A 27,661-nucleotide genomic window follows, 5' to 3' on the forward strand; every position below is an offset into this window, starting at 1 on the left:
TTGTTAATATGATGATATGTCCAGTTTCCAACATGACACTAAAATAACAAGTAGTAATGGCTTCTTTTTACTTGTACATGTCAGAGCCCAAACATTTTTACTTTAACTTGAGTAAACAAGTGTAGTCAGTATTTTTACCAGAATCCTTTAAAATATCTGTACTATTACTTGAGCGAAGGATGTGTGTACTTTTGCCATCTCTGAAAACAGGAGATTAGATGAAGATTAGGATCTGATTTTAGGCTGCATTTCAGCACTTATGATGTGTAGTGTGGCAGCCACTGCATTAAAGGGCAAATTCTGCATAAAAATGTTTTCACGTGAGCTGAAAGGATCAAGACAGTAGGCTGTATTTGAGTTGCGAACTCGGACTTTGACACCTGCAGTTCAATTGATGTTCATGAAAATAAGGAAATTCTTAATGTGAACATTAGATGAGCTTCGGGACAATTTGAGAGGTGTAGCCAAACTTAGCACCTGCTTAAAACCTACAAAAATGTTTAGTTCATTAATGAATAATTACATATCATTAACACATTTTGTTAGTACAGTGGCTGTATGTATGGCCCTGAGTTTCTTGCTCTATTGTTCCCCCTAGTGGAAGAGCAGGGACTAGCTCTTTTTTCAAATCTTCTACAGTAGACATAAAAACACTTATAAAATTGCATGTTTTTAAAATACAAGGACAGAATAAACAGCAGCATAAATGTAAGCTTGATACATCTTAAATGTAATTTTCCAACAAACAAAAATCCAGAGAAAAAAGATTTATATTAATCAAATAATTGGGAACATTTTAAGTAAGAAAAAAAACACCCTGCTTGCATAAGTCTTCACACCCTTTCATAATGAGGGCTCGAACTGTCACATTCAATAATAGGCCTTTAGGTATATGGCATATGCCTGCTATCAATTAAAGTTATTCTGATTAAAACCAGATAAAATTAAGCTGTTGCTGTATTTGCTTGAATGATTGGGGATACATTCTTCTCTAAGAGTCTATGGACACAATGATTTGCCAAAGAAACTGTGAGACTTAATTGTTGAAAGGTACCAATCAGGAGAGGATATAAAATAATATCGAAGGCACTGAATTTACATTGGAACACTGTCAAAATAATCATCATTAAGTGAAGAAAATGTGGCACCACTGAGACGTTCAAGTTCAAGTTTATTTTTATAGTGCTTTTCACAATGAACATTGCCTTAAAGCAGCTTTACAAAACTTAAGAATTTAAGGGAATGATGTGTATTTATCCCTGATGAGCAGCCTGGGCGACTGTAGCAAGGAAAAACTTCCTTAGATGTTATGAGGAAGAAACCTTGAGAGGAACCAGACTCAAAAGGGGGAACCCATCCCCTGGTGATATTAAAAGTGTGATTATAAATTGTATAAAACACTGGAGAATGAGACCTAATATTACCAACAGTATTGTATGAGGAAGACAGGTGTGTCAGAGAAGTATGTGCAGGACATGTATGAGGACAGTGCGACAGCAGTGAAGTGTGCAGTAGGAACGACAGGCTGGTTCAAGGTGGAGGTTGGATTGCATCAAGGATCGGCTCTGAGCCCTTTCCTGTTTGCAATGCCAGTGGACAGGTTGACGGACGAGGTCAGACCGGAGTCTCCATGGACTATGACGTTTGCAGATGGTATTGTGATTTGTGGTGAGAGTGGGTAGCAGGTTGAGATGAGCCTGGAGAGGTGAGGTACACGCTGGAGAGAAGGGGAATGAAAGTCAGTAGCAGTAAGACAGAGTACATGTTTGTGAGTGAGAGGGAGGGCAGTGGAGTGGTGCGTTTGCAGGGAGAAGAGGTGGTGAAGGTGGATGAGTCAGGAAGTACCTGGGGTCAACAGTGCAAAGTAATTGAGAGTGTTTGTGAAGTGAAGAAAAGAGTGCAGGCAGGGTGGAGTGGGTGAAGAAGAGTGTCAGGAATGTTTGTGAAATCTGTGATAGAAGAATATCTGTAAAGAGTAAAAGGGAAAGGTTATAGGACTGTGGCGAGTACTGCTATGTTGTATGGTTTAGAGACAGAAGGTGGAGCTGGAGGTAGCAGAGCTGAAGATGTTGAGTTTTTTTTTGGAAGTGACGATGATGGACAGGATTATAAATGAATTTATTATAGGGACCGTGCATGTAGGAGGTATTTTGGACAAAATGATAGAGGCGCGATTTAGATGGTTTGGACATATGCAGAGAAGACATGCACGTAGTTGGTTTGAAAGAGGCAGATGTAGAGGACAAAGTAGTATGAAGACGGATGATCCCTAATGAGAGCAGCTGAAAGAAGAAGAAGTCCTTTCTACAGTCGTATACAGTTAGTTGACATTGTGGAATCAGGAGCCACTGAGCAACTCGTAAAATAGCTCAAGAGTGACCTTCCAAAGTTGATGAGAGGACGAGGAGAAAACTTATCAGAAAGACTACCAAAAAGCCAACAGCAACACTGAAAGAACTTAAGGAATTTCTAGCAGGTACTGGTCATTTCTTGCATGTGATTGCTATTTCCTGTCTTCTGCAGAAGTCTGGGAAGTGGGGTAGGGTGACAAGGAGACTATGCCAACCTGTCTGAATTATGCCAAAATATTTATTCAGTCACCCCAAGACAAAGATTAAAACTTTTGGCCATCATTTAAAGAGGCATGTATGGCACAAAGCCAATACAGAGCATCATCCAAGGAACACTATACTGACAGTAAAGCATGGTGGGGGTAGCATTATGCTTTGGGGCTGCTTCGGTCCAGCTAGACCAGGGTCAAGATAGATGAGGAAATGAAAAGCTCTAAATACAAGTAGATTTTGGCAGAAACCTTATGTCCTCTGTCAAAAAGCTGCAAATAAAAAGGCATTTCACACATCAAAATCAACAAAGAAAAGGTTTTAAAAAAAGATAATCAAAGGTCCTCCATCTCTTAGAAAACAAATGAATTGATCCAAAAAGATCTGTACACAAGAGATCACCTAGAATTTTGAAGGATCTGGAATTTGCAAAGAAAAGTGGGATAAAATCCTAGAGTCTAGATGTGTGAAGGTAATAGCGATTTATTCACAAAGACTTGATGCTGTAATAATTGCAATAGCTGCTTCTACAAAGTATTAGTTGGGAGTGGTGTGCAGACTTCAATCAGAGCGTTGTAGGTTTTTTAAAATGTTCCCAAATATTTTTTTTTCCTCTGGATTTTCTTTGTTGAAAAACATTAAAGATGTAACAAGTCTATAATTTATGTTGTTATTTCTGTCTATATTTAAAAAATCTGCAATTTCATAAGGGTCCACTGAAATTTGGCTTTATTCCACAATGAGTTTTTTTGTTAGTTTGTTTATGTATTTTGCACTTTGTTTGGTTTAAATTCATTTAATACATTATGTGACAAAATAGGTACAAAATATGTACATTCTGTTGACTAAGTATAAAAATAATAAAATCATAAACAGGCAACAACTATGTCATTACGCACAATAAAAAATGAAATGCTTTAAAACACTATTTTATCAAAGGCGTGTTGGACTTTTTGGGAGATGAGAGGACTGGTGTCTAGGTTCTCAACTGAATAAATACTCACTTACAGGCTCTTACTTGAAAAAATAAGCCAAGGGTTTCCCTCATTTGATTTTCTCTACTGAATCAGGAGTTTGATGGGGATGGAAAAATATGTATAGGGAAGGTGGTAAAGAAATCATTACTCGAATAACTCCAGGTTAAGCGTGTGTGTGTGTGTGTGTGTGTGTGTGTGTGTGTGTGTGTGTGTGTGTGTGTGTGTGACAAGGTATTGTTTGTCCCCCCGCCCCAGCCTTTATAATTCTCCTCAGGTTAAAGTTATTATTATATTAAGGTATATAAATAAGGTATGAAGTATATCACTAATTAGTAATTATCATTATCATTATCATCATTGTGTGTGTGTGTGTTTGTGTGTGTGTGTGTGTTTCTCTTTAAGAACAAGTGACAGATAATACCAGACACATTGGTATCTGAATTTAGAGCCTTACCAACAGAACTAAAAATAGTACAGTGAAGGCAAGCATGCTATGAGTTGGCAAAACTTATCTGTGGCCCTGAACAAGCGGTAACAAGCAACTTAAATCTTTTACATTATTATTTTAAGCAATATGGGACTGCATTCATCCAGCTAGGAGGTAAGGTTTTTATGATCTTGAATTCATGTAACATTTGCATAAGCGTTACAATTACAGAAGATGTTAACATTCTGTCAGCAACTTTGTTAGCTGTTAGCTGCTAGTGAGTAAACAAAGAACATACACTAATCAACTTGTAACTACTAAATGTCAAATTGACTGTAATTTGTTATATGTTTTTTGACCTACTTCACTTAAATGTGTGCTTGTCTTCTGTCTAAGTTTAGCGGTTCAACCCTGAGGTGCTGTTACCCTCTTGACTGGTTATTCTTATTCTTTTTTCTGCCATAAAACAAAGTATGCAGACTGAGCCATACATTGTAGAGGTAGTGGTCAATACTCCTTCCAACCACTCATGGAAAGCAAGAGAAATCAGGCCTGTCTGGCTTGATGAAGGCACTATATGGCAATACTGTATGTTTTTGCCCATATTTAAAAAAATCAGGAGACAATTATTTTCTGTGATTGCTTTCGAAGTTGGACTATTAATCCCCATCTACTTATATTTTTGGCTATTGTGCATATAATGTACAAATGAACCTACACAGCAAATACAGAACATATTTTTTGGAACTAGTCCTATGGTCTTGTCCTGTCTTCACAACATTTCATGTTGACAACATGTCAAATTACACAGCAGAGTCTAATAAACATAGCTGACACAGGCCAATCATTCAAAGTAGGGCAGAGCTTGGATTATTCAGTTGTAACTCAAGACTAGGGGGAGGATTGCAACAAAGTTTTAAAAAGGGGCATGTTCACTAAAATGGAATGGAAGAATGTTTTTCAGGAATATAAAGTTTGTTTGTGTTGAAATTTGCTGGGTTATATCAGTCTTCTCATTTGGAAGTCGATTAATTATGACTGCAATCCCTCAGAAACATTGTCTATCAGTTTTCTTCAGGCATTTCACATGATTGAGCTAGTGTCAAAAAATTGGTTATGTAGTTATTTTATTGTTCTATGTAGCTGGGCATAGTCATAGTCATAGTCTTTACACATTGTCATCACTTCAGTCCTTTATTTGTTTATCTTTTCTGGAGCAAAAATCAAATGAAATCCAATTTTATTTGTCACAAACACATTCATTCAGAGTACGAAGTGTGTTGAAATGCTTTTTATGACTGTCCAACATGTAAATATAAATAGGAAAAAAAAAAAAAAAAAAAAAAAAATATATATATATATATATATATATATATATATATATATATATATATATATATATATATATATATATATATATATATATATATATATATATATATATATATATATATATATATATATATATATATATATATATACAAATTATATATATATATATATATATATATATATATATATATATATATATATATATATATATATATATATATATATAAAGTATAAATAAAAGCATAAAGTATAAAATATAAAGTATAAAATATAAAGTATAAATATAAAGTATAAAATATAAGTATAAAAATACTAAAAAATATCACAGCAGGATAGCATTTCCACTGGTCATAGCACTTTATTACCACACTGCTTTAATCGGCCGGATACTAATTTATGTCATTGGTTATATCTAAGACAAGTCTCATTTCTTTTTTTTGCAGATAAATATTTCACAGAAGAGTTAATTGGGTTGCAAAGTCTTAAGACAATTAGTCACTGGATCAGAAAGTGTCATCATGGTGCGTAATGTGGATGACCTGGAATTTTGCCTGTCTTCTCACTCACAGAGCATGTTGGAGGGGCTGCATTCTCTCTGTTCTCATCCCAATCTTGTGGATGTGACCTTAAGTGCCGGTGGGCGGGATTTCCCCTGCCACCGGGGCATTCTGGCTCTCTGTAGCCTTTACTTCCACTCCATGTTTACAGGTGACTATGTGGAGAGCATTGCTACGCGTGTAGAGCTCCATGACGTGGATCCAGATGTGCTTGCCACCTTACTGGACTTTGCTTACACCGGAAAACTCACCATCAATCAGGGAAATGTGGAGGGATTGATATGTATCTCAAGTCAGCTTCAATTCCAGACAGTGCGGTCTGTCTGTAGTCGATACCTGCAGCACCAGATAGATGCAAGTAATTGCCTTGGTATACAAGAGTTTGGAGAGATCCATGGTTGTCCTGAGGTGGTGGCCAAAGCCAAAGCATATCTTTTGGAGAACTTTGAGGCTGTACAACAGCATGAAGAGTTTCTTCTGTTGGAGAAGGATAAGCTAGTGGCCTGTCTAAAGGATGAAGGTCTGCAGGTGCGGAATGACTGTGCACGAGCCGAGGCAGCACTTACATGGGTCAAGCATTGCAGAGACAGCCGAATCTTTCACCTGCCAGAACTATTGAGACTAGCCAGACTACCTTTACTGCCTGAGTCCTACCTTATGGAAAACTTATTAAAAGACCCTCTAGTCCAGGATTGCCCAGAATGCATAGAACTGCTCAAGATTATTTCTACAGAGGTAGGTTATTTTGTTGTAGATTACAAATATCTAGCACACCAGTTACTGTCCAGTCTTGTAAAATCTAAACATGTGGCGTACTATTGTTTCAGAAAATTAATATTAAACCAGGTGAGTCAGCTCAGAGTCTTTCCCGAAATAGCCCTCACAACCTGCAGGAAGTTTTGTTTGTGATGGGTGGCCGCTCACTAGATGACACGGAAGAAGAAGATGAGGAAGAAGATGGTGAGAGAGAAATCAGGATTCATCCTAGGAATTGTGCTTTCTACAACCCAAAGCTACGTAAGATGGCCTTCCACTGACTTAATGATGTCAAGAAACATCTCACAAGTTACTCCATTATCTATATTGAAAAAGAACAATAATAATAATTGTCTGTTCTTTTCCAGAGCAATGGCATCAGCTACCTGATTTTCCCAACTACAATAAATGGGGTTATTCTGTTGTCTCTTTAAACAATGATGTGTATGTTTCAGGTAAATAGCAATAGCAATTTAGTTATGTATTTATAGCTAATATTTTAAAAAGTATTTTGAACAAAGAAAAAGAAAACAGAAAACAAACAGCACTAAGTGGGCTTTTAATTATATTTGTAAAAAATAAACCTTTTGGAAAAAAGAGCAAGCAAATGTTTAGGTTTCTTGCCTGTATTTGAGTCCTGCATTATATGAATGAAACATCATTTTCATGAAGGATTTGGCAAGGATATAGAAGAATATCCTGTGACTATAAAGAAAATTTCTTTGAGATCCTCATAAGAACTGGAACCATTTAAGAATTATGAGGACTACTAAACACACTTGCAAATGGAACAGCTAGCTTTTCGAAGACTTAGTGAGATATATTAAACTCTCTTCTAGCTGCAAATAGCCAATAACATTCATGTTCTTCTTATTTTATAGGTCATTTTTAGATGTTTTGGCTCAGTGGAATTAAAATATGATGCCTATACAAAGCCAGCATTATTTCCCAAGAGATATTCAGTACACCAGTACAGAAAATAATTAATAGTCTACATGACTTCTAGGTTTTCTCTTTCCCAGGAGGTTCAAGGGGTTCCCAGTCCAATACCTGGTCAACCACAGAGACCTGGAAGTATATCACTCGTGAAGGAAGGTGGGTTACAGTAGCTCCAATGTTGAGGCCCAGGACTAATCATTCCTCTGCAGCACTAAATGGAGAGATTTATGTGATTGGAGGTAAGAAAATAATGGAAATAAAGCATATTAATTGCAACCTGTCAACCTATTTTTTTTTTTTATCTCCCTATTTTTATAGAGAAAATATAAAACAAATATTTTACAACTGTTTTCTATATCTGACTAAATCTGATTTATGGCCCAGAGCAATAACTTGTATCTATTTCAATATACTCAAATGTTTTGTTTACTTGCAGGCACTATGATGGACATTGTAGAAGTAGAACACTATGACCCTTACAGTGACAGCTGGGCTTTTACATGTCCTGCAGTGAAATATGTGACCAACTTCACAGCCACAGCATGTCTGGGCAAACTGTATGTCATTGGCTCCTGTGCTGTCAAATACAATGCTCTGACTCTGCAGTGTTACAACCCTGTGATAGGTAGGAGTCACCAAGAAGTAAAAACTGTTTGCAGTCTACACAAACACAGAAGAACATCACTCATCATTAATAATGAACAATACAATAAATTAAGATCTATTAATCAAACTCATTAATTCTGTACAAATATTAAAGACTTGTTCCCTAGTGCTCTGGAAGTTAACGGGTTACAGGATCTCACCATCATGTTTGCGTTTGAATCCTGGGCAGGGAACCAACACAACAACTGAAGGTTGCATAAGACCAAGTTCAAGCCCAGATAAAATGAGTTGGGCATCTGGTGTAAGATTTGTACCAAGTCAAAAACACAGATCAATGTTTGTTTGTTTTTTTGTGGCAACTTCAACCAATATCAGATCTACCAATATCAGAGTATTTGCTGATACCAATACTGGTTCAGTTCCATATGATCCTTGTTGTGTTAGTCAAGATTAAATGTGTTAACTGCATACAATACATCATAAAAAACTGAACAAACAAAATTACATTATGTAAAAAAATATGCCACAAATCACCATTCAAATTTAATCTAGAGTTTCAGGTCAATATTGGCCCAACACTATTTAGTTTTTTGTTCTCTTCTGTTTTCTTCTTTTTGTAAGCGTTATCATGGTCCTATCTCCTGCAGCCCAGGTTTATTTTTTACAATTATCATGTATACACAACCTATCCACTTTGCGTGATTAAAACAATGTGACATTTTAAAATTATTCTCTAGTTGTGAGGTGCATAATGTGATCATACTCACGGGCAGCTAATTTAGTTCCATAGATACTAATAATATCTGTGTATTACCTTTGTCATAAAACGTTGTCATAAAAGCCACATGATTATGCAAAACTTACGGTACAGCTACAAAAAAGATGCAACATCCAAATGGACAGACAATTATTCTGATACCTAACAATGTGACATAATAATAAAAACAACTACAACAACAAAATCTCTGTAGTTGAAGAGTCTAAAGCAGATTAATATTGGTAAAATGGGACTTTATTATGGTATTTTTTTTCTTTTCAGATAGTTGGAGTATTGTCTGCTCTCCATTTATTCCAAAGTACCTATCCTCTCCTCGTTCCATTTCTATGGATGGAGTTATCTATCTAATAGCAGACAACACCAAAAAGGTGTATGTGTATGACCCAGATGCTAACATTTGGCAAAAGGTGAGTCTATATTTTAATAATTTCTAAAATGTTGACAATTTTGAATGGGAAATTAAATTACTAATGAAAATGTCTCTACTACTAAGGCTATTGTACTTTAGTTGCTAAGATTTTGTACTACTGAAAGATTGGTTGATATACCAGATGATACACTGCATTTCAATGAAAAACTGCATACACTGCAAACTGCCAACTATTCTCTGTTCCACTGGAAGTCATTTTGGATAAAAGTATCTGTCAAAATATTCAATTAACTATTCAAAACTTCTTTATTTCAATATGAGTTATAACATTTAAAACTGCCCCCAGCTTGTGTTAAATGCTGTACCTAACCGTTAAGAATCCATATCTAAAATCTCATTGGTTCAGGTTCAGTTCCTGCACAAACTTCATGAGAACGGAGGAATGGTGGTTCTGGGACAGCAGCTCTACGTGACTGGGGGTCACTGGAAAGGAATGGAGGGAGACTATGGTGTGGAAGTGGAGGTGTACCTTCGAGCGTCCAACTCATGGAGGGTGGAGAGTTTCCTTCCCAGGCTGTGGTACTATAGTGGCTGCTGTTCCATCTTCTTAGACACAGCCCAGTGGACCGAACTCTTTCCTGAAGAGACATAAATCAGTGACAAGAAGTTCAATTTAGTTATAAGCTCAACTAGAATGAACTAAACTCATACCAAGATGACTGGGACTAGAGTTTTCTTTTTGGATTTAGGAAGTGAATATGTTTTTACCGTTTTTAATATTATTTTAAAGATGTTTTTGCAATGATTGAATATTAGATTAATATACATCTTAATTTACATGATTTCAGTTTTTTTTATGTCATTTTAGCCAAATAAGTACACGTATTTGTAGAGTACAGAAGTTACAGACAGCAGTGTATACAAACAACAATATGTAAGATAAAGAATCCTAAAAGACAAGGTGGTACTGCACAATACACAGGGCACTATATAAAAAAGTGAAGACAAAATGCTAAATACAAACAATGCAGATAATGCAGTAAACACCACAAAGGACATTAAATGCATGTTTGTGGTGAGTAAGGCATTATTGTGCCTGAGTTTTATATAGTAACTATCATTTTATTTGTTTTTATTGGACTAAATTTATCTATCTATCTATTTATCTATCTATCTATCTATCTATCTATCTATCTATCTATCTATCTATCTATCTATCTATCTATAATCATTTTATTTACTTTTTTGTAAATCTGTTGTTCATGCAGGATTTCTCAATGAAAATAATTGAGCCTCTGTACATTAATATATTTGTTTGTTCGAAATAAACCGTTATAAAATTACTTAGTTTGTTGCATATAAGCTAAAGGAACATGCATGTGTCTATCAAAAACACACAAAAATAAGTGTTTCCAAACTTTTATCAGACACTGTAAATTTGATGCATTTGAATGACAAATGCAACACACAAAAATATAGTTTTGGGCCATATACTAATATAGGCATTTTTTGCTTTGTTTGCTGTGTACAAACTCTATATACGGTAATACACTTCTTTGTGTGCAATAGATACACTGCAGGTAAAGTGGTTCATTCTTGGCATTTAAAAGTCTTGATGATTATTAACCTGAATAACAATTAGACTCGTACGTGACCGTGTGTGTGTGTGTGTGTGTGTGTGTGTTGCACGGGCGTCTTTGTAACCACGGAAAACCAAAGCTAGCGTCTGAGTATCACAGCAACCGCCCAGGAGCGTCCTGTTTCCACGCCAACCGTGAAACTCCGCCTGGATCTGTGCTATGATTGTAGTAGCTTCCGAAAGTTTTGAAGAACTTTTGGTCATTTTTTTGGTGGCCAGCTTTTATTTGCATTTGAATGCTTCTGTTTGTTTGCACTTGGGCTAGTTTTGTTTGGTCACACCGAACTACAGAAATACGTTTTTCAAGTGCTGTTGGTGCATTAAGACAAAAATATATATATTTTGTTTTAGTCTAACTCCGTCCAAGGCCATTTCCATATGAATTGTGAAGGAGAGTCCTCGGCCGGACTGGAGGCTGTGATTCAGGTGCGTGAATTGTTTGGGAAATTAATTCAGGAAGGTTACTGCAAATCAGTGATGGTGTGTTCATGCAAGGCAGGAGAATTAGTTTTAATATTAACGAGGCTGGCGAATTTTTCACCAAGGTAAGGATGATCCAAATGATCGAAGTGCAGTACAATTTTAAAGCAGTCAAAAAAGATACTTTATTAGGAAAAAGTCATGAAGTGATTTAATCAGCCGATTATGTTTCATGCATGATACAGAAATCATGCATTTTCAGGTAAAGTTCTTCACTTAATGTTTATAATAAAGTCCCATCAGAATGTGGACTTGGGTATGGTTTGAGTATCCTGAAACTGCTGATCATCTGGGAATTTCACACAACACACAACAGTTTCTGAAGTTTATACAGAATGGTGCAAAAAAGAAAGAAAGAAAAAAAGAAAAACAAGTATCCTATGAGTGACGGTTCTGTTGGTAGAAATGCATTTAAGATAAGAGAGATCGAAGGACATTTTCCAGATTGGTTTGAGCTGCCAGGGAGGAGATAGTAAGTCAAATAAAAGCATCCCAGCTGACACAACATCAAATTGGTGGTGGTTTGGGCTACAACTTCTAAAAACCACACTAGGTTCCACTCTGTTCAGCAATGAACCTGGAATCTGGAAACATGAGCGCATGCTCATGCAAACTGGATAATTGAAGATTTTAAAAATCGCCCATTTTTCCAGTCTGCTACTGTCTCTCTCTTCCAAGAGTCTGGTTAGTTGGAAGAAGATGCCTACTTATATAGCTTGACATCAATGTGATTCTATCTTGTTGATATTACAGAAACATGTTACTGTGTTGGTGATGTTACAGAAACTAGAGGAATCTCTGATCAACCCAGACAGCAGCACTGAGGAGAAGGGTCTCACTGTACAAAGTGATGATGTGGACTCTTTTTTAACACCAGTTCCTGCACTCATACGGCAGATAATCACCCGAAACCTGTCCGATGGTCCTTCAGGTAAAATCAATAGACGCCCCTGGAACATAGTAACAGTGTGCCGTATATCATGAGCTTTCTTGTGGTCCCCCTAGTTTCTGGTGCTGGTGGGAACAGTGTACTGGAAGAGAACCGGCATCTAAAGGATCTGCTTTCACAGACCCGTATGGACAGAGACCAGATGCTCGGCAAGCAAGCTGTTTTAACCAGCAGGGTAGGAACATGTACACAAATCCTCATACACATGTTCAATCAGTGCATTCATGTCCTCTGACTTAGAAGAAGTGAAACTACTGTAAGCAACAAGTTAAACAAAGACAGCTCTTGAAGGGGAGGCTCATACTTTTACTTCTTCCATTTTGTCAGTGTGTCCTTCTGTCTTAGACCAATCCATAACAAATACTAACAAATGATTCTTCTTCACATTTAAAATAAATCCTCTTTTTTGCTTTTTTAAAGAATAAATCATGATGGTGTTATTATAAGTAGCAAGATGGTTATGTGATGTCTTTACCACACCAATTGTTAAACTATTTTGTATTTTATTATATATTATTTATATAATTCTTCATTTCTATAATTTTTTTAAATTAATAGATATAAATAATAGATAATAGATCTCACTTTTTAGGCTTAGTTCGTTATTGATTATTGTTGGACTTTCGGGATGTTCAGCTGGTATGAGGTATTTTTTTCCTTTATAACCTGGCATAGCCTTGTGAGCCTGATCCAGATCATTTTTTGGCATTCTGGGCATTAAACAATATTTGAATACCCAGCTTTATTATACATAATGACTGCATCACTTTACCCAGATGAATTCATGTTAAAAACCTATATCCATATACAATATATGGACAAAGGTTTTGTGTACATCTGACCATAATATTCATATGTGCCTTTTGAAAATCACATTGCAGATTTGGTTACCATTTGCTATTATAATAACCTTTACTCTTCTAGGAAGATGTTCCACTTTAAAATATGGTTGTAGAGATTTGCACTCATTCAGCCACCAGGACCTTATTAAAGTCAGGTTCTGGTATAGGGTGAGGAGTCCTTGGGTTCAGTCAACATTCCAAATAATCTCAAAGGTGTTCAGTGGAGTTGAGGTCAGAACTCTACAGCAGGCCTCTCAAGATCTTCCACTCCAACCCTTGTAAAGCATATCTTAATGGAGCTGGCTTTGCGCACAGGGGCATTGTCAGGCTGGAACAGGGTTGTGTTTGAATGGTAGTTCAAGTGATGAGAAAATTCTATTCTAAGGAAACAGTTTGGGGAAGAATCACACATGGTTGGAACAATCAGGTGTACCAGTACTTTTTTCCATACAGTGTATGTTAAAACAGTACTTCATTTGTATTACACATTCATGTCAGTTTGCTGTAGGTAAATCATGGATGTGATACACAGTGGTAGAAGTGTCATCAAAAAGGCCCATTTATTCTCTTTTTATTTAGTGTAGGTCTGTTAAAAATGTTTACCTCTTGTTTATTTCTTCTACGAGGTTGCCTCTGTGGAAACAATGGCTGCATTCTGACACTCATCTGCTGTAACCTGGGGGTAGTTCTCAGGCCTGCGATGTTTAAATATAATCAAGCTTTCTGTCTCCATGTTCAGTTACGCTCTCATTAATAATATGAAAAGAAAAACTAGCCACGTGGGTTGTATCTTTCCTGTCCTTTGCTTTTTCACTATTAAGTGCTGGTGATGTGTGCGCCATGTGCATGAAGCAGTGATCAAGGAAAGTAGTCACAGAGCTTCTCTGTCAGAAAGGGGGAGCGATGAAGAGCCTTGTGGCTTTGAAATGGAATATGTGCACAGCATATACTTTGCTCTTTCCAAAGTGGGGAAGCCCATTTGCAGGTTTTGATAAACAAACTGAGCAGTAAATGGCCCTGTGAAAAAAAAACTGTCACACTGAACAAAATGTATTTACTCCTGTTTGAACACATTCAGCTTTAATATGGCAAATCAACATTTCTGTTTAAAATAGTCTTTTACGTTTATAATATATTTTGATAAATTATGCAAAAACTTTCAACAGTATCATTTTCTGAGGTTAATATTACAGTTCTATATAATTTGCATGATTCTACTGAATACGTCTCTGTTATTAGCTGAAACACTGGTGTTATCAAATCTTATTGGTCCGAAGTTGTAAATTCATTACATTCTAATAGCAACAGTTCTTTTAATCCATATAGAGTCATTTAAGAAAAAAATGTAATAAAAACAATGATTTCTAAATGTGTCTAAAGATTACAAGCATCCAGTATTGATTTTTGCCGTAGCCCCCTGCACACAGAGTTCTCTCATAAAAAAAAAATAAATACGTTTTAATAAAAACAGAATGCAGTGATCAACAAATCTCATAAACACATATTTAATTACAATAGAACTCCCAAAACCATCAAATGTTAAGGAAAACAATGTCATTTTGACTTTGATGGCCACAAATGGACAGAGGCAAATAAAGTCTATAAATCTAAGTGTTACTAAAAAGAAACAGCTGAAGAATCATTCTGAAACGTATAACTAATTACATTTAAAGTATCAAAGAGTATTAAAGATTCAGATTCTCTCAGAATCAAAGATTGAAGAAATCAGCAAAAAACTGTCTACAAATTGTGGAACAATTTCAGAATAATACTCTCCAACATATAATTGCAAAGACTTTGACTATCTCATTAGCTACAGTACATATAATCATAAAAAGATTCTGGGCATCTGGAAAGAACTCTGTGTGCAAGGGACAATGGCAAAAATCAATACTGGATGCTTGTAATCTTTAGACACATTTAGAAAGCATTGTTTGTGAACACAATTTGCCATGTTGGCCACAAATACAGGTTTAAACTCTGTCATGCAAAAAAAAAAAACATATGTGAACATGATCCAAGAAACCTCATCATCTTCTCTTGATCAAAGTTTATTGAACTCAGGCAAAATGGAAAACTTTTCTGTTGACAGACGAAAATGTGAAATGATTCTGGCTAGTTATCAGTGCCCAGTTTAAAAGCATACATCTCTGATGGTATGCGAGTACATTAGTGCCTATAGAACATGTAAAGGCACCATCAATGTTGAAAGATCTATATAGGTTTTAAAACAACATATGCTTTCATCCAGATTACTTCTTTTTCAGGGAAGGCCTTGCATACAATACAATTCAACAGTTTGGACACACCTTCTCTTTAAGTCGTTATCTCTTTATTTTTGAATCACTTTTAATTGTATAGTGCTTTTAACAATGGACATTGTCCCATTGTTATGATTCTGAAGAAAAAAAACAGCTTTTACAAAGATAAAGAGATTTTAATGACGGAATGTATAAGAAAAGTTTGTTGCTTATAAATGTATTATTTAATTTAATTTATTATTTTTAACATCGTACATTAATACTGAACCTATACAAATTGTAAAAGAATACATATAAAACTATTAAGTAAACAAAAAAGTGTTGAACATATAAAGTGTTAAGAGTATGTTTTAAGTGGTCAAAAGTAGCTACATTTAACCTTGAAGAAAGCTTGGCATTTTCTCATCGGATTCATGAGGTAGTCACCTGGAATGGTTTGTAATTCACAGATTTGCCTTTTTAAGAGTCATCTGTGAAATTTTCTTGCCTGCTAAATGTGCTTTAGACTATCAATTGTCTTGTGGAGAGAAAAGGGTGAGCACAGAGTCAATAGCCCTATTAGTGCTACTACTGCTACTGTCATAATCCCTATTATGACAAAAAGACAAACAGTCCATCATTACTTTAAGAAAAAAAGTTCATTCAATCTGAAAAATATTTGCAGTCTCCAAAACCATCAAAAGCTATAATAAAACTGGCTCTCATGAGGACCATCCCATGAAAGGAAGACTAAGAGCTACCTCTGCTGCAGAGAAAAAGTTTATTAGAATTACCAGCCTCAGAAACCACCAATTTACATAATTGCTTCTTGGAGTTCAAGTGGCAGAGATGTTTCAACATCTACTGTGCAGGGGAGGTTGCGTGAGTCATGCCTTCATGGTTGAATTTGCAGCAAAGAAACCATTATTTCAGAAGAACAACAAGCAGAAGAGACATGTTTGGGCCAAGAAACAAAAGGAACGGACATTAGATCAGTGGAAAACTGTTCTGTATTCCGATGAGTCCAAATTTTAGATTTTTTGTTCTAACCACCGTGTCTTTGTTAGGCATAAAGACAATGGAAAAACCAAATGGAAGGAGAAGGTGTATTAAAACTTTTTACTGGTACTGTATGTAAGCAAAACAATGCTAAACCTCAACTCCCATCTATTACAACACCATGGCTTCATAGTAGAAGATTCTGGGTGCTGAACCAGTCTGCCTGCAGCCCATAGCTTTCTCCAAACATTTAGCACATCATGAAATGTAAAATATAACATAAAAACAAAGGACTGTTGAACAGCTAGACTCCTGTATCTACCACATTCCTCTCCCCAAACTGGTCTAAACCGTTTCCCAGACATATAGAGACTGTTGTTAACAGAAAAGGGGACGTTACATAGTGGCGCCATGACCCTGTTATAACTTTCTTGAGACATGTTGCAGACATTAAATTCTTAATTACATTATTTTGTCTTAAAAATGGTACATATTCTCAGTTTAAAATTTAGATGTTTCTTATGTTCTACTGTAAATAAAATATGGGTTTATGAGATTTGCAGATCATTGTATTCTGTTTTTATTTACACGGCGTCCCAACTTTATTGAAAATGGTGATGGACTTGATGTGTTTTCTGTGAGGAGGCTTTTATTAAACATTTAATAAAGGGGTGATTATCTGATAGTAATAATAATCTTTTTATACTGAGATCTATGCAAAGCAAATTCAATGCTTTAGCTTACCTTTTCAAATGTTTGTATGCGTACTCATATAGAGTATTTTTATTTGCAAGCAAATAACATTTATAACAGGAACCTGTTCTAATATTTAATAGGTATTCTATAAATGTAAGGGATGTTAATTGAAACACTATATATATTGCATTGATGTATGACATATGTTAAGTTACATGTACCGGAGTTCATGCTTATGTTTGAAATCCATGAAGACTCTCTTAACAGCTACTTATTCTCATTCACACTAATTCTTTGGGAATCTTGCATCTGCCTGGCTTTCTTTCACTTCCCTCACACTTGGGATGTCATTTTGGAGGCGAGTGAGAGAAGGTCACCTCTCTTGAGACTGTGGAAGAAACAGCTTATTTTTCACAGGCCACAAAGCTGCCATTTGTGATAACAGTGGCTGCTTTTTGCTGCCTAAGCTTTTAATGAACAGCAATGCTGCACATGGCCATTTGAGTTTATTTTAGGGTCTGGTAAAAAAAAAAAATAGACTATATTTAATTTAATTTATTTATTTATTAGTAATTTTTCAGGGCGAAAGACAGAAGTTGGACTGTCATTGACTTTGGGTTTGCAGATATGTTTTTCCTCTTAAACTTTATCCACTTTAGGGGCTTTGAGTCCAGATTTTCTACTTCTCTTACATAGTAGTCTCTAGATTGTGGCATTATGGATGTTTTGAGTCACATGGCTGATTTGCAACAATGCTAGCGTGCCAGAAGTGTGTGTCTTGACCATGCTTACACGCAGTTGAGAGCATTTTCACATCAGCTTCTGGCATCTTGGCAGTGTGCTTGTGCACTTATGTTAACACACTTTAGCAAGCAAAGCCCTAGAGAAACATACTGTGGTGAATGCCTTCTTTTAGTAGCATGACTGATGCTAACCTTTCAGTATGTGGTGAGCCATCTAAGCTTACACCCTTACATGCTTCCCCCTTCCATGAAGCTCCCATGACTGCCATTTCCATGGACATTGTCTACTAGTGCCACAGGAGCCACTTCATTTGTTACTGTATGTGTCTGTAGAGCAGTATAATACAGCTGGAATATATCACCAGGAGCTACAACCTCGTTTTTTTTTTAATTATTAGTTTTTTGAGTCACTGTTTCTATCTCCTTCTGGAATCCCTTGTTTATTGTATTGTTTAATAATGTTACCCTTATGAAAAATATAATGGTATTTAACTTATTCAGGGCAGACATAAAAAGTTTCCATCAGGAAGCACTGAAATAAATGAGGCCAAATTAGGGAGAGATTGTGCCTCTTCTGCAGCACATACAACCATTTTTTTCTCTTCATATAAACTCACATGGTGTGTGGGTGGCCAGATACAGAGAGGAGACATGCGGGAGATTCCTTCAACGGTTGTCCTTTTATAAATCTCTGCAGACTGTCATAGACTCATCTTAGTTAAAATATCAATCATTGACTGATGTTTGTGAAATTTGTAGGACTGTATTGTCAATTCCAAGACCAGGACTAATCAGTTTTAACCTGAGTTTTAATGGGATAGAAAGTCATATTTGAGTTCAACACAAAGTTGAAGTCAAGATCAAGACTAAAATTCAGCAGTTTTTTTGAGACCAAGTCTTTACAAGATGGCTTCATTCACACCTGTGATTAAGCTCTATACTCTAGAGCAGTGGTCATATATATAAATGTATATATACTGCTGTGTACATTTTTTAAGTGTGATAAAAATATGTTTATAATAGAATTTGATGAGAGCTAACATCTCAGCAAATAAAGTAAATTTCCAGGAATATTACCCATTCTTGTTTTGCTTAAATGTTAAAATGGCCCTTCAATGAGATGTCAATCACAGCAATGGCCCCCAGCCAATTTGAGTTTGAGACCCCTGTTATAGAAGAATATCTCTTTTTTTAAGAGTTTGTGTATGCAGAAAATAAATACAAGCATTATATATACAAACATCCAAATTAGACCAAGACCATATTTCGTGTGATTGATGCCTCTCAACAGTAGCAAGACCCTGCAAAAATTGCCAGTCCAAGATTGTGATTAGGTGATTGTTGGAGGTTGAACCCTGTTAAACCCTTAAGTATGGCCTTTAGAGGAAAACAGCATCCTAAATTACCTTAAGTGTGTTTATATTAAAATATTAATGATTTTAATGCTAATTTCTTGTCTGGTGCTGTATTTATTTTGTTCCTGTGAGAAGTTAGATTGCCATGTTTGCACCAAATAAACGTTACATTAAATGTTATTTTATTGAGAGCTTCAACATAGAAGTAGTGAAAAACAAATTTCCACATTACAATATAATGCCATATAAATTAAAAAGCTTAGCTGATTAATGAGGTTTGAAAGCAGAAAAAAACTAAAGGACTAAAGCACTACTGCTTCATACTTCTTTTTTCCAGCATCACTATTTGCAGGTTGTTGTACAGCATTGTGGGTAATACAGGAAACTGTTATCAAAGTGAAAATAGATAAACATTTTAAAGAGCATTGAAAAAGATTTGTTTAAAAAAGGTGACTAGAAATAAAACTTAAATTGCCATTAAAGATCACTTGGCAATTATAAATATTAACATGGAAGCTTGAATTGGCCTCTGATATATAAATGCATATGACAAGTTAATTCCTATATGTTCATTAAAGTGTTTAGGAAATGCAATAGTTTTGAATTTCTGTATATTGGTGTGGTGTATATGAAACTTGTTTCCTGTTTCTGCTGTCATTTGTATTTCAGAAGGTGTTCAGACAATGACCCTAAGGTCATCTTGCACGTTTAGTGATTTTTGATTTATTCACTGCTTGGAAATTTGGCAGAGGTTTTTGTCCTCTTCAGAGACCAGCGGCACAATGTTGATGTCTTCTGCATATGTAACAATATGTCTTGTTCTGATAATCTTGATGAAGTTGGAAAAAAGTGGTGGTGATGCTGGAGCCTTGGTGTCTATGTCCTGCTTGCCTCTCAAGGGAAGAACTGTAGAAGAATAAGATGCATTGTGACCCATGGTAAAACATTTGACTAATTGAAAAAGAGAAGCGAGCCCACCCCTCCAGCATTTTGGGGAGATTTTTACAGGGCCTCCTTCTTTTTAAAAACACAATAATAAAAGAAAAATGAATTTCAGCTTTTTCAGCTAATCTGGTCCTGATAATTGACCTCTGTTGTTTGAAGGAGCCACAATGGTTTCATATGACCCATGAGCACTGACCTTGAACCAGGATAAACTCTGACCCAGTTTGAACTGGGATAAAGCATGACCTAGTTTGCAAAGCTGCATCATCTCACACAGCTGTGGAGCATGTCAGGGTGACCTTTGAACCCTCTATGTTGATACTGGAGTTCTGCCAGATTTCAATTTTCTCAGGCGCCCACTCTATGTGTATGCCTGTGTTATGTGTGGGGGAGTGTGTCAGTTTGTGCATATGGGTGCATGTCAGGGGATTGCTGGGTATATTTTAGAACTCTGAGGTACATTTTGTGAGAATCTGTCTGCTTTTATGTGGGAGTGATTTCAAGACAAAGTGTGATATATGATAAAGTAAAAAATTTAAGTAAAGATAGAAGAAAAATACCGTGCTTTTAAATTCCAAAGTATATAAATCAGAAAATGTAATGACTGTTTTTAGCTTCACTGCACTGTAACTTGTTTGTTTACCCTTGTGTTACAGACCAGTTTAACACTTTTTGACACAGAACAGATTGGGATATTAGCAATCCTCTTTGTTTTGCTGTGAGAGTGCCTGGTTAAAGCCGGCAGATGGTGATAAGGGCTGTTTTGTTAGTGGGAGTGTGAGAAGGTTTCTTGCTTTTGCTTCTGCTTGCTTCGGTTTGTTTTTCTTGTGAATGTAAGTCTGTTAATACGTGGGCTGCTGCACGTGGCTTGGGGCCAACCAGGCCAGCCCCATGCTGTATTTAAAGTAAAAAGAATGGTCAGGGACATCCCCAACAAGGGGATCACTTACTGATCCTGAAGAGTTGAAATTCTTTTTTGCACTTCATATTAAACATTATTAATAAGAGACATATGTTTTTATATTATAGAGGGCAGCGTGTACCTCTATTCACGTGTTTGTGCTTGCTTGCATGCTTTACATACAAGCTGAAATAGTTAGTTATTTTCATGCCAGATTCATACACCTGTGTGTGTGTGTGTGTGTGTGTGTGTGTGTGTGTGTGTGTGTGTGTATGTGTGTGTGTATGTGTGTGTGTGTGTGTCAGCCTGTCTCTTTTCCACATTTAAGTTCGCCTTTTCCACAGCTGTGTTGGCACTGAAATGCTAAAAAATATGAATGCAGCAGAACTTTATAGTAACCCTGCATGTCAGGGTCCTGGGTTTGGGTCGTTCTTTGTTGATCTGTGTTGTGCAATTGCCCTCAGTGATGCTGCAAAAACAGCTTTCACAATCGATGCACTGGAGTGGCTCTGACAGCAGGACCTTGAAAGGGGCAGGCTGTTAGAACTAAATAGCGTGGTACAAGAGAGAAGTGCACGTGTATGTGTGTGTATGTGTGTGTATGTGTGTGTGTGTGTGTGTGTGTGTGTATGTGTGTGTACATGTGTGGATGGCTTGTATGTAAGCTCCAGCTGTGTTTGGGAATCTGACAGATAATTCACTACATTACTTTCCTTTATTAAGCTTCTGGGGCCTGGCCAACAGAGCGAGAAACAAATGCAGCTGTAACCCTTCAGATGCTGGACGATTGCCTCATTATCCTGCTTTCTACTCTGGGTTTCAAGAAAATGCATGTAATCTTACTGGTCCAAAGGAATGTTTAGCTGCACTGTTCGCTACTGAATTAAGTAATACACTGTATCACCACTTAATTAAATGCAGGATATGAATACTTACTGAAAAGTCCAGTGTTAATCCATCTTTTCTTTAGAGCTGAGTTTATGGGTCACCTAAAAAAATATTTCAGCACTCTGTCAACCTAAACTTTATCTTTCTCAGCATATGTTTATAATTTCAACACATTTTGTCATTATTAAAAAAAGAACAGAAAGCATGTTTAGCTGAAATTCACGTGTAAAAGGAGTCAGGGGATTTGTTGAACTCCATTGTGTAACCAATAAATCACAGCGGGTGTGCTTATAATTGGGAAATAATCAACGACAGCATGACACAATATAACGTAAAAGATGCCACACTGAATTCTTGCATAGTTGCATGCTCTGAAGTGTGCTATTCCACTTATGTCACAGCAGTTTTCAAAAGATAAAAAAGATATAGTCTATTAATCAACATATAATGTGATTAATAGTGATTTGCTCACTTTATTTTCAGTTTAATTTAATGCTGTGTTCTCTGTGAAACAAGTTCCTGTTATCACTTCTATATAGCAGCTATTGTAAGCTGCACTCTCTTTGACACTTAGACAAAATATGGCATTTTACAGGTTATTCGTTTTTATTTGTCAACCAACACATTTTTTAAATAAGTGATTTGTTATTAGGTGTAGATTCTGATGTATATTCTCTGTGTAAGTTGTTACTACAGAAACCAGAGCATAACAGAGTGATTACATTAATATAATCCTGTAATTTGCCTTGCAGCTGGCCTTATTGTCATTGCTGCTACGTTAGAAAATTAAACAACACCTTTAATTAGATTAGAGAATTTTATAGGAAGGTGGAGTTCAAATACTCAACTACATAATATTGAGGAAGACTTGAGGAAACCAAGACCAACACGTTTCTATGTACACGTATCCAACTGGAGCCAAGCAGTTAAAATAGGTTTTGTAGTATTAATGTGGCATCAAGGGGAAACAAAGGGAAACATGCCATTTGTTGGCATGGCATAACCAGAAATTCTGTTTGTCTTGATAATGATGACATGACTCATTATCTTTATTTATATAGCATATGTCAAAATCTCAATGTGCTTTACATATAAACAGGATGAAAATTTATTTTACAGTTTTATAGCTTAATTTACTATGACAAAAACATACATGCAACAGTTTTCTGTCATTGACTGACAAATCAGATATTCATGTAAACTACTGTTCTTCTTCTTCTTCTTCTTCTTAATTTAAAAAGTAAAGTAATTCATGTCTGTTGAAAGATTTTCTGCAATGTCACCCAAGAAAATCCTAACCCTGGACAATATGCCACACCCTGATAGCGTTAGACTGGGTTACAAAGAGCTCCAGGTTTTATAGGGTGATATAAGTAAGATAAGACCACTCACATACTCTCATGGAGCAAGTTCATATCTGGAACGCAGATACATTTCCAATTGGCCATGGAATATGGACATGATGCTTAAAATATTTGCAGTCATACTAGTCGGTCATTCCAGAACACAATTCTTACGAACACATGGAAGCTGAAACAGAATATTGTGGCAACAAGTTTTGGCGTTCTTGCAGAGAGTTTTCAGTGGCTTTGGGAACTGTTCTCGTGTCGGTTGTTGGCAGATGAATCAAAGTCACTGCGGCTCCTTGATGTGTTTTGAAATATTTATCAAATGAGACAATACAAGGAGTGGCACAAATCATAAATATTAAGTAATATAAAATCACTAATGCAAAACATACTGCAAAGGGCAATGCAAGGCCTCTGCTTCATTGAAAATGAGGAAGGATAGAGGGACTGTATACTAATAGAAAAAAAACTGAGTTGAAACCATATGGCAATATAAACCACACCCCTAGGAAGCCTTTTGCCTTATGAATTGCATGTTAGTGTAGAACTAACAGTGGATCATTGGATGACCCAGTCAGGCTCTTGTGTCCCAAATGCTTTCTTTATAGATTCTTTGTAACCAAAAAAGATGCAGAAAGAATTCTCTTGTAAATGGGAAACATATAACTTGCAGTATTCTTGTCTTAAAACTGGAAGTCTCCATAAGACACATCCTGTAAAACAAATGCCTTGTTGAATTGTGTATGACTGTATCTCTATGGATCCAAATTCCAAGTGGTGCCCTAAACCGAGTGGCCAAGCCTGTAACTTGATTGACCAGTAGTGTACTAGTCCTCATATGTGCATATGTGTAAAAGCTGTGCAATCCTAATGTGCAATTAATAGCTCTTTTAAATATCGCTTTAAGGGAGTTTTGAGTGAAAATAAAAATGCAACGTATTAGATGATTGCATCTAATTATCAACACTGTGCATGAGGCCCTGAGTAGATTTTCCTGCAGATTTTTAACTACTTTTGAAAATGCTATTTATGATAAAATGTGTTACAATTTAAGTACCTTGATGAAAGAACTATTCAGCAAAATCATGTGTTTAAACATGACTGTGCCATTGCCGGCTTTGTTGTGAGGTTCTGGCAAGAATCTCATCAATTTCCACACATTTAACAAAGGCACTCAACACACTAAACAGGCCTTTTTCATATTGCCAAGTTTCAAAGTGTTTTAGAAGTTACAGTCAACCAAAAGGACTATTGTTTACTTATACCCTTTCACAACAGTTTATCCAGTACACAGCTGCCTTTTTTGCTTGGAGGGGGGAGGGGGATAAAATGGAATTGGGATTTTTCATACCATTTTCTTGACCCAAACCTAATGAGTCTTAATTTTATTTGAAATTAATCAATTAATTAATTATTAATGCATTTATTTCTGTTACTGAGCTTGCAGCTCTGAGATTCACCAGTTCCACTATTTTGGCTTTTAACATCATGCACAGTTTGTGTGATACAGTAAAAAAAAAAAACTTCTTTACAAGTATGGCATTCTGAAGCTATACCTCAATCCATGTGTGAAGTACAGCCATAGTCCACTACAAATGTTTCAAATTTAGATCTCGGTTTACCGGTATAGATCACAGCCTGGGGTACATAATATATACAGCTTACTTTCATGTGAGTAAGTGATGATTTTCTAAACCTCTTACAGATAGAGACATCACAGTAAAGCTGAATTGACTCTAGATGTGATATTTTGGTAAATATTTGGAAGTGTAAATGGGGAACAAGGGAGGGAATTGTATAGATAGAAATCATTTTATTTTTGCATGAATGTGTGAATCTGTTTTACATCTCATACTCATACAGCAACATTCTTTTCTGTGAGTCATTTCGAGATCATGGAAAATGTCCAAACATTTTACAAATATTTGTTTTTATATATTGTTTACATTCTTTTTTTTAAATAAATAAATAAAAAAAGAAAAGAAAATTGATGGGCTGCATGCCACCCCAATGGAATCACCCAAATGACTGTCATTTACTTCTTGTATAGTTTATTTGGCCCTTTGTTCTATCAACCTAGGTAAAGGACATGTCTAAGATCAAATACTTTGTAAAAGCTTCATTGTGAAAATGCATCAGTAAGTATAGGAAATGAACTGTTAAAGAAAAAGATTTTGTACTTTCGTAACAGGAAAGCATATTGCTGCCTGTCCCTAAATCACCCAATTAATCAAAAAGTACACTGTATTTTACGAAAACTTAAATTCTAACAAAAATGGATGCAGTGTCAATGCTGATCTTTAAGATATGTATACATGGTTCTGTATGCCCAGAGAAGCACAAATACACAAAATCCTTTTTGATGCATCCTTGGATTTTGAAGTCTCCTTGGATCTACACAGCAGCAGTGACCCGTATATACTGTTAAAACATGTTAATGCTGAGCGTGTGCGCGAGTGACATTTATTTTATGTTTTTAAATCAAACAAACCCAGTTGCCTTTCTGTGGATCGCAGCTACAATTTGCCTACAATTGCGCCAAAATAGTTTAAAAGACACATAATCGATAGTGTTGCACACAGCTGTTTCCAGAGGAGCTTTTAAACACAGCTGTTCACTCTCTTTCTTCTTTCGTTCCCTCTCTCTTTCTCCTTCTTGTCCTCCGCCCATGTTTTTCACTCCCTTCATGCTCACAAATAGCTGTCACCTTAACAACGGACTGTAAAACAAGCCCCTGTTCCCTTGTGAGCCCTGAACCCCGAAAAACCGCCCAAGGCCGGGTGCACGCTCACCCTGCTTTGTAGTGGATGGAATAAAAGCTCTCAGAACGCCTGTTTTGAAAATGTTTTATTAAGGTACGGGAAGCCTTTGGCTCTAAGCTGGAACAGGGGGACTATTGTCCAAGCCTCTTAGTGAGACTGCTACACAGCTTAATAGCACTAGATGAAGCTGGGTGGGGATTGTGTTGTCAGCTCAGCAGTTTGGGTGATTTTAGCTGTTAGCTTTGTGTGTGTGTGTGTGTGTGTGTGTGTGTGTGTGTGTGTGTGTGTGTGTGTGTGTGTGTGTGTGTGTGTGAATACAGGGGATTCTCTCTCTCTCTCTCTCTCTCTCTCTCTCTCTCTCTCTCTCTCTCTCTCTCCTTTTTCACTTTGTTTCAGCCAGCTGGGCTAGATTGTTGATGTGTTTGGTTGAACATGTGGTTTGTGTTACTGGGGACGTGGTGTCTGGCACCAGGCTGGGGATTGGGGGAGAAGGGGAGGAGGCATATAGGGGGGTTTCAGCTTTGAGAAGATTAAGAGACATTGAGATTGAAGACCTACAAGTAAAACTTGGAAGTCAAGGCAAGAATCAGTGCATTATTTCTGTAGTAGACTAGCTTCAGTGCTCTGGCACTGAATACACATGAACCCATAAGTAAACTTACACAATGTTGGTTATGTTTGCTGCTGAACTGGTAAGCTTTCTGGTACATTTTTATTTAAGTGTAACATTTGTTTGTCGATATGACAATTACATAAGCCCTTCATGGCAACCAATTTAAATGTACAGTAACATTTGCATAAAGGATTATTACTTTCTCTGTCAGTGAACATACACTAATCTAATAAAAAAAAAAAAAAAACACCATAGCATATTAAAACAACAACAACTGAATGAATGACTGAGTTCTTACAGTTATTGCTTAATGGTCTTGCTCAAGGACCAAACAGTGACATTTGAGTGGTTTTGTGATTTAACCTTTAGTCAGTAGCCCAAAGCCAGTGCCATTCCATTTAATTCTGGAGAACTTCCCAAAATTAGTAATGCTTTATCTGAAAAGTGGTTCAATGGATAAAACCCTCCAAATAAACATTTATCTGTACTATTTCCTTTTTTTTTTTTTGGACATCTGACTTTTAGATATGGACATTTCCACTAATGCAAAATATATAAACCATTAAGCATTAAAAAAATATATATATTTAGACTGCTTTTAAGAATTATGCGTAATACTACAATACTTTATCGATTGATGTTTGTATATCCACATCTTCACCAACCCATCTACTTGGTTGTGTCTTCAGTGTACATGTGTGTCTTTTCAGCTGGAGCAAATGTTGACTCTGCAGTCGGGAGAATCAGACCAGGAGAGTGTGTATGGTGCAGAGAATCAGAGGCTGCGGGAAGAGAGCCGAGCATACAGGCTCAGACTGCAGGCCTACCAGGAGAGCCAGCAGAAACAGGCCCAGCTGGTCCATAAACTTCAGGCCAAGGTCCATCAAGGAACACAAATATTCATCCTTATATCTTCATAAAATACATCTTCTCTACATATTAATGTATTTGGAACCA

The 27,661-nt window shown here is 36.3% G+C and overlaps 2 protein-coding genes across 3 annotated transcripts in view; both read left to right on the forward strand.

The window, feature by feature from the left end:
* Positions 1 to 3,985: 3,985 nt before the first annotated feature.
* klhl30 (kelch-like family member 30) lies at positions 3,986 to 10,627 on the forward strand. Its single transcript, XM_046846217.1, has 8 exons — positions 3,986 to 4,139; positions 5,741 to 6,589; positions 6,682 to 6,871; positions 6,979 to 7,065; positions 7,633 to 7,788; positions 7,986 to 8,174; positions 9,195 to 9,340; positions 9,710 to 10,627. Exons 2-8 carry the CDS (start codon positions 5,816 to 5,818, stop codon positions 9,953 to 9,955), a joined length of 1,788 nt encoding a protein of 595 aa, XP_046702173.1. The 5' UTR covers positions 3,986 to 4,139; positions 5,741 to 5,815; the 3' UTR covers positions 9,956 to 10,627.
* A 487-nt stretch (positions 10,628 to 11,114) lies between these two features.
* crocc2 (ciliary rootlet coiled-coil, rootletin family member 2) overlaps positions 11,115 to 27,661 on the forward strand; it is a 55,763-nt gene continuing 39,216 nt past the window's right edge. Inside the window, exons 1-4 of one of the 2 annotated variants that reach the window (XM_046861011.1) lie at positions 11,115 to 11,368; positions 12,176 to 12,353; positions 12,428 to 12,546; positions 27,415 to 27,582. In XM_046861011.1, coding sequence (XP_046716967.1) covers positions 11,321 to 11,368; positions 12,176 to 12,353; positions 12,428 to 12,546; positions 27,415 to 27,582 — 513 coding nt within the window. In that variant the 5' untranslated portion in view covers positions 11,115 to 11,320. The remainder of the gene's footprint in view (positions 11,369 to 12,175; positions 12,354 to 12,427; positions 12,547 to 27,414; positions 27,583 to 27,661) is intronic. The other variant, XM_046861022.1, reaches the window with a different exon arrangement.

Source organism: Silurus meridionalis, chromosome 1 (assembly GCF_014805685.1).
Source record: "Silurus meridionalis isolate SWU-2019-XX chromosome 1, ASM1480568v1, whole genome shotgun sequence".
In the NCBI taxonomy this organism is placed as follows: domain Eukaryota; kingdom Metazoa; phylum Chordata; class Actinopteri; order Siluriformes; family Siluridae; genus Silurus; species Silurus meridionalis.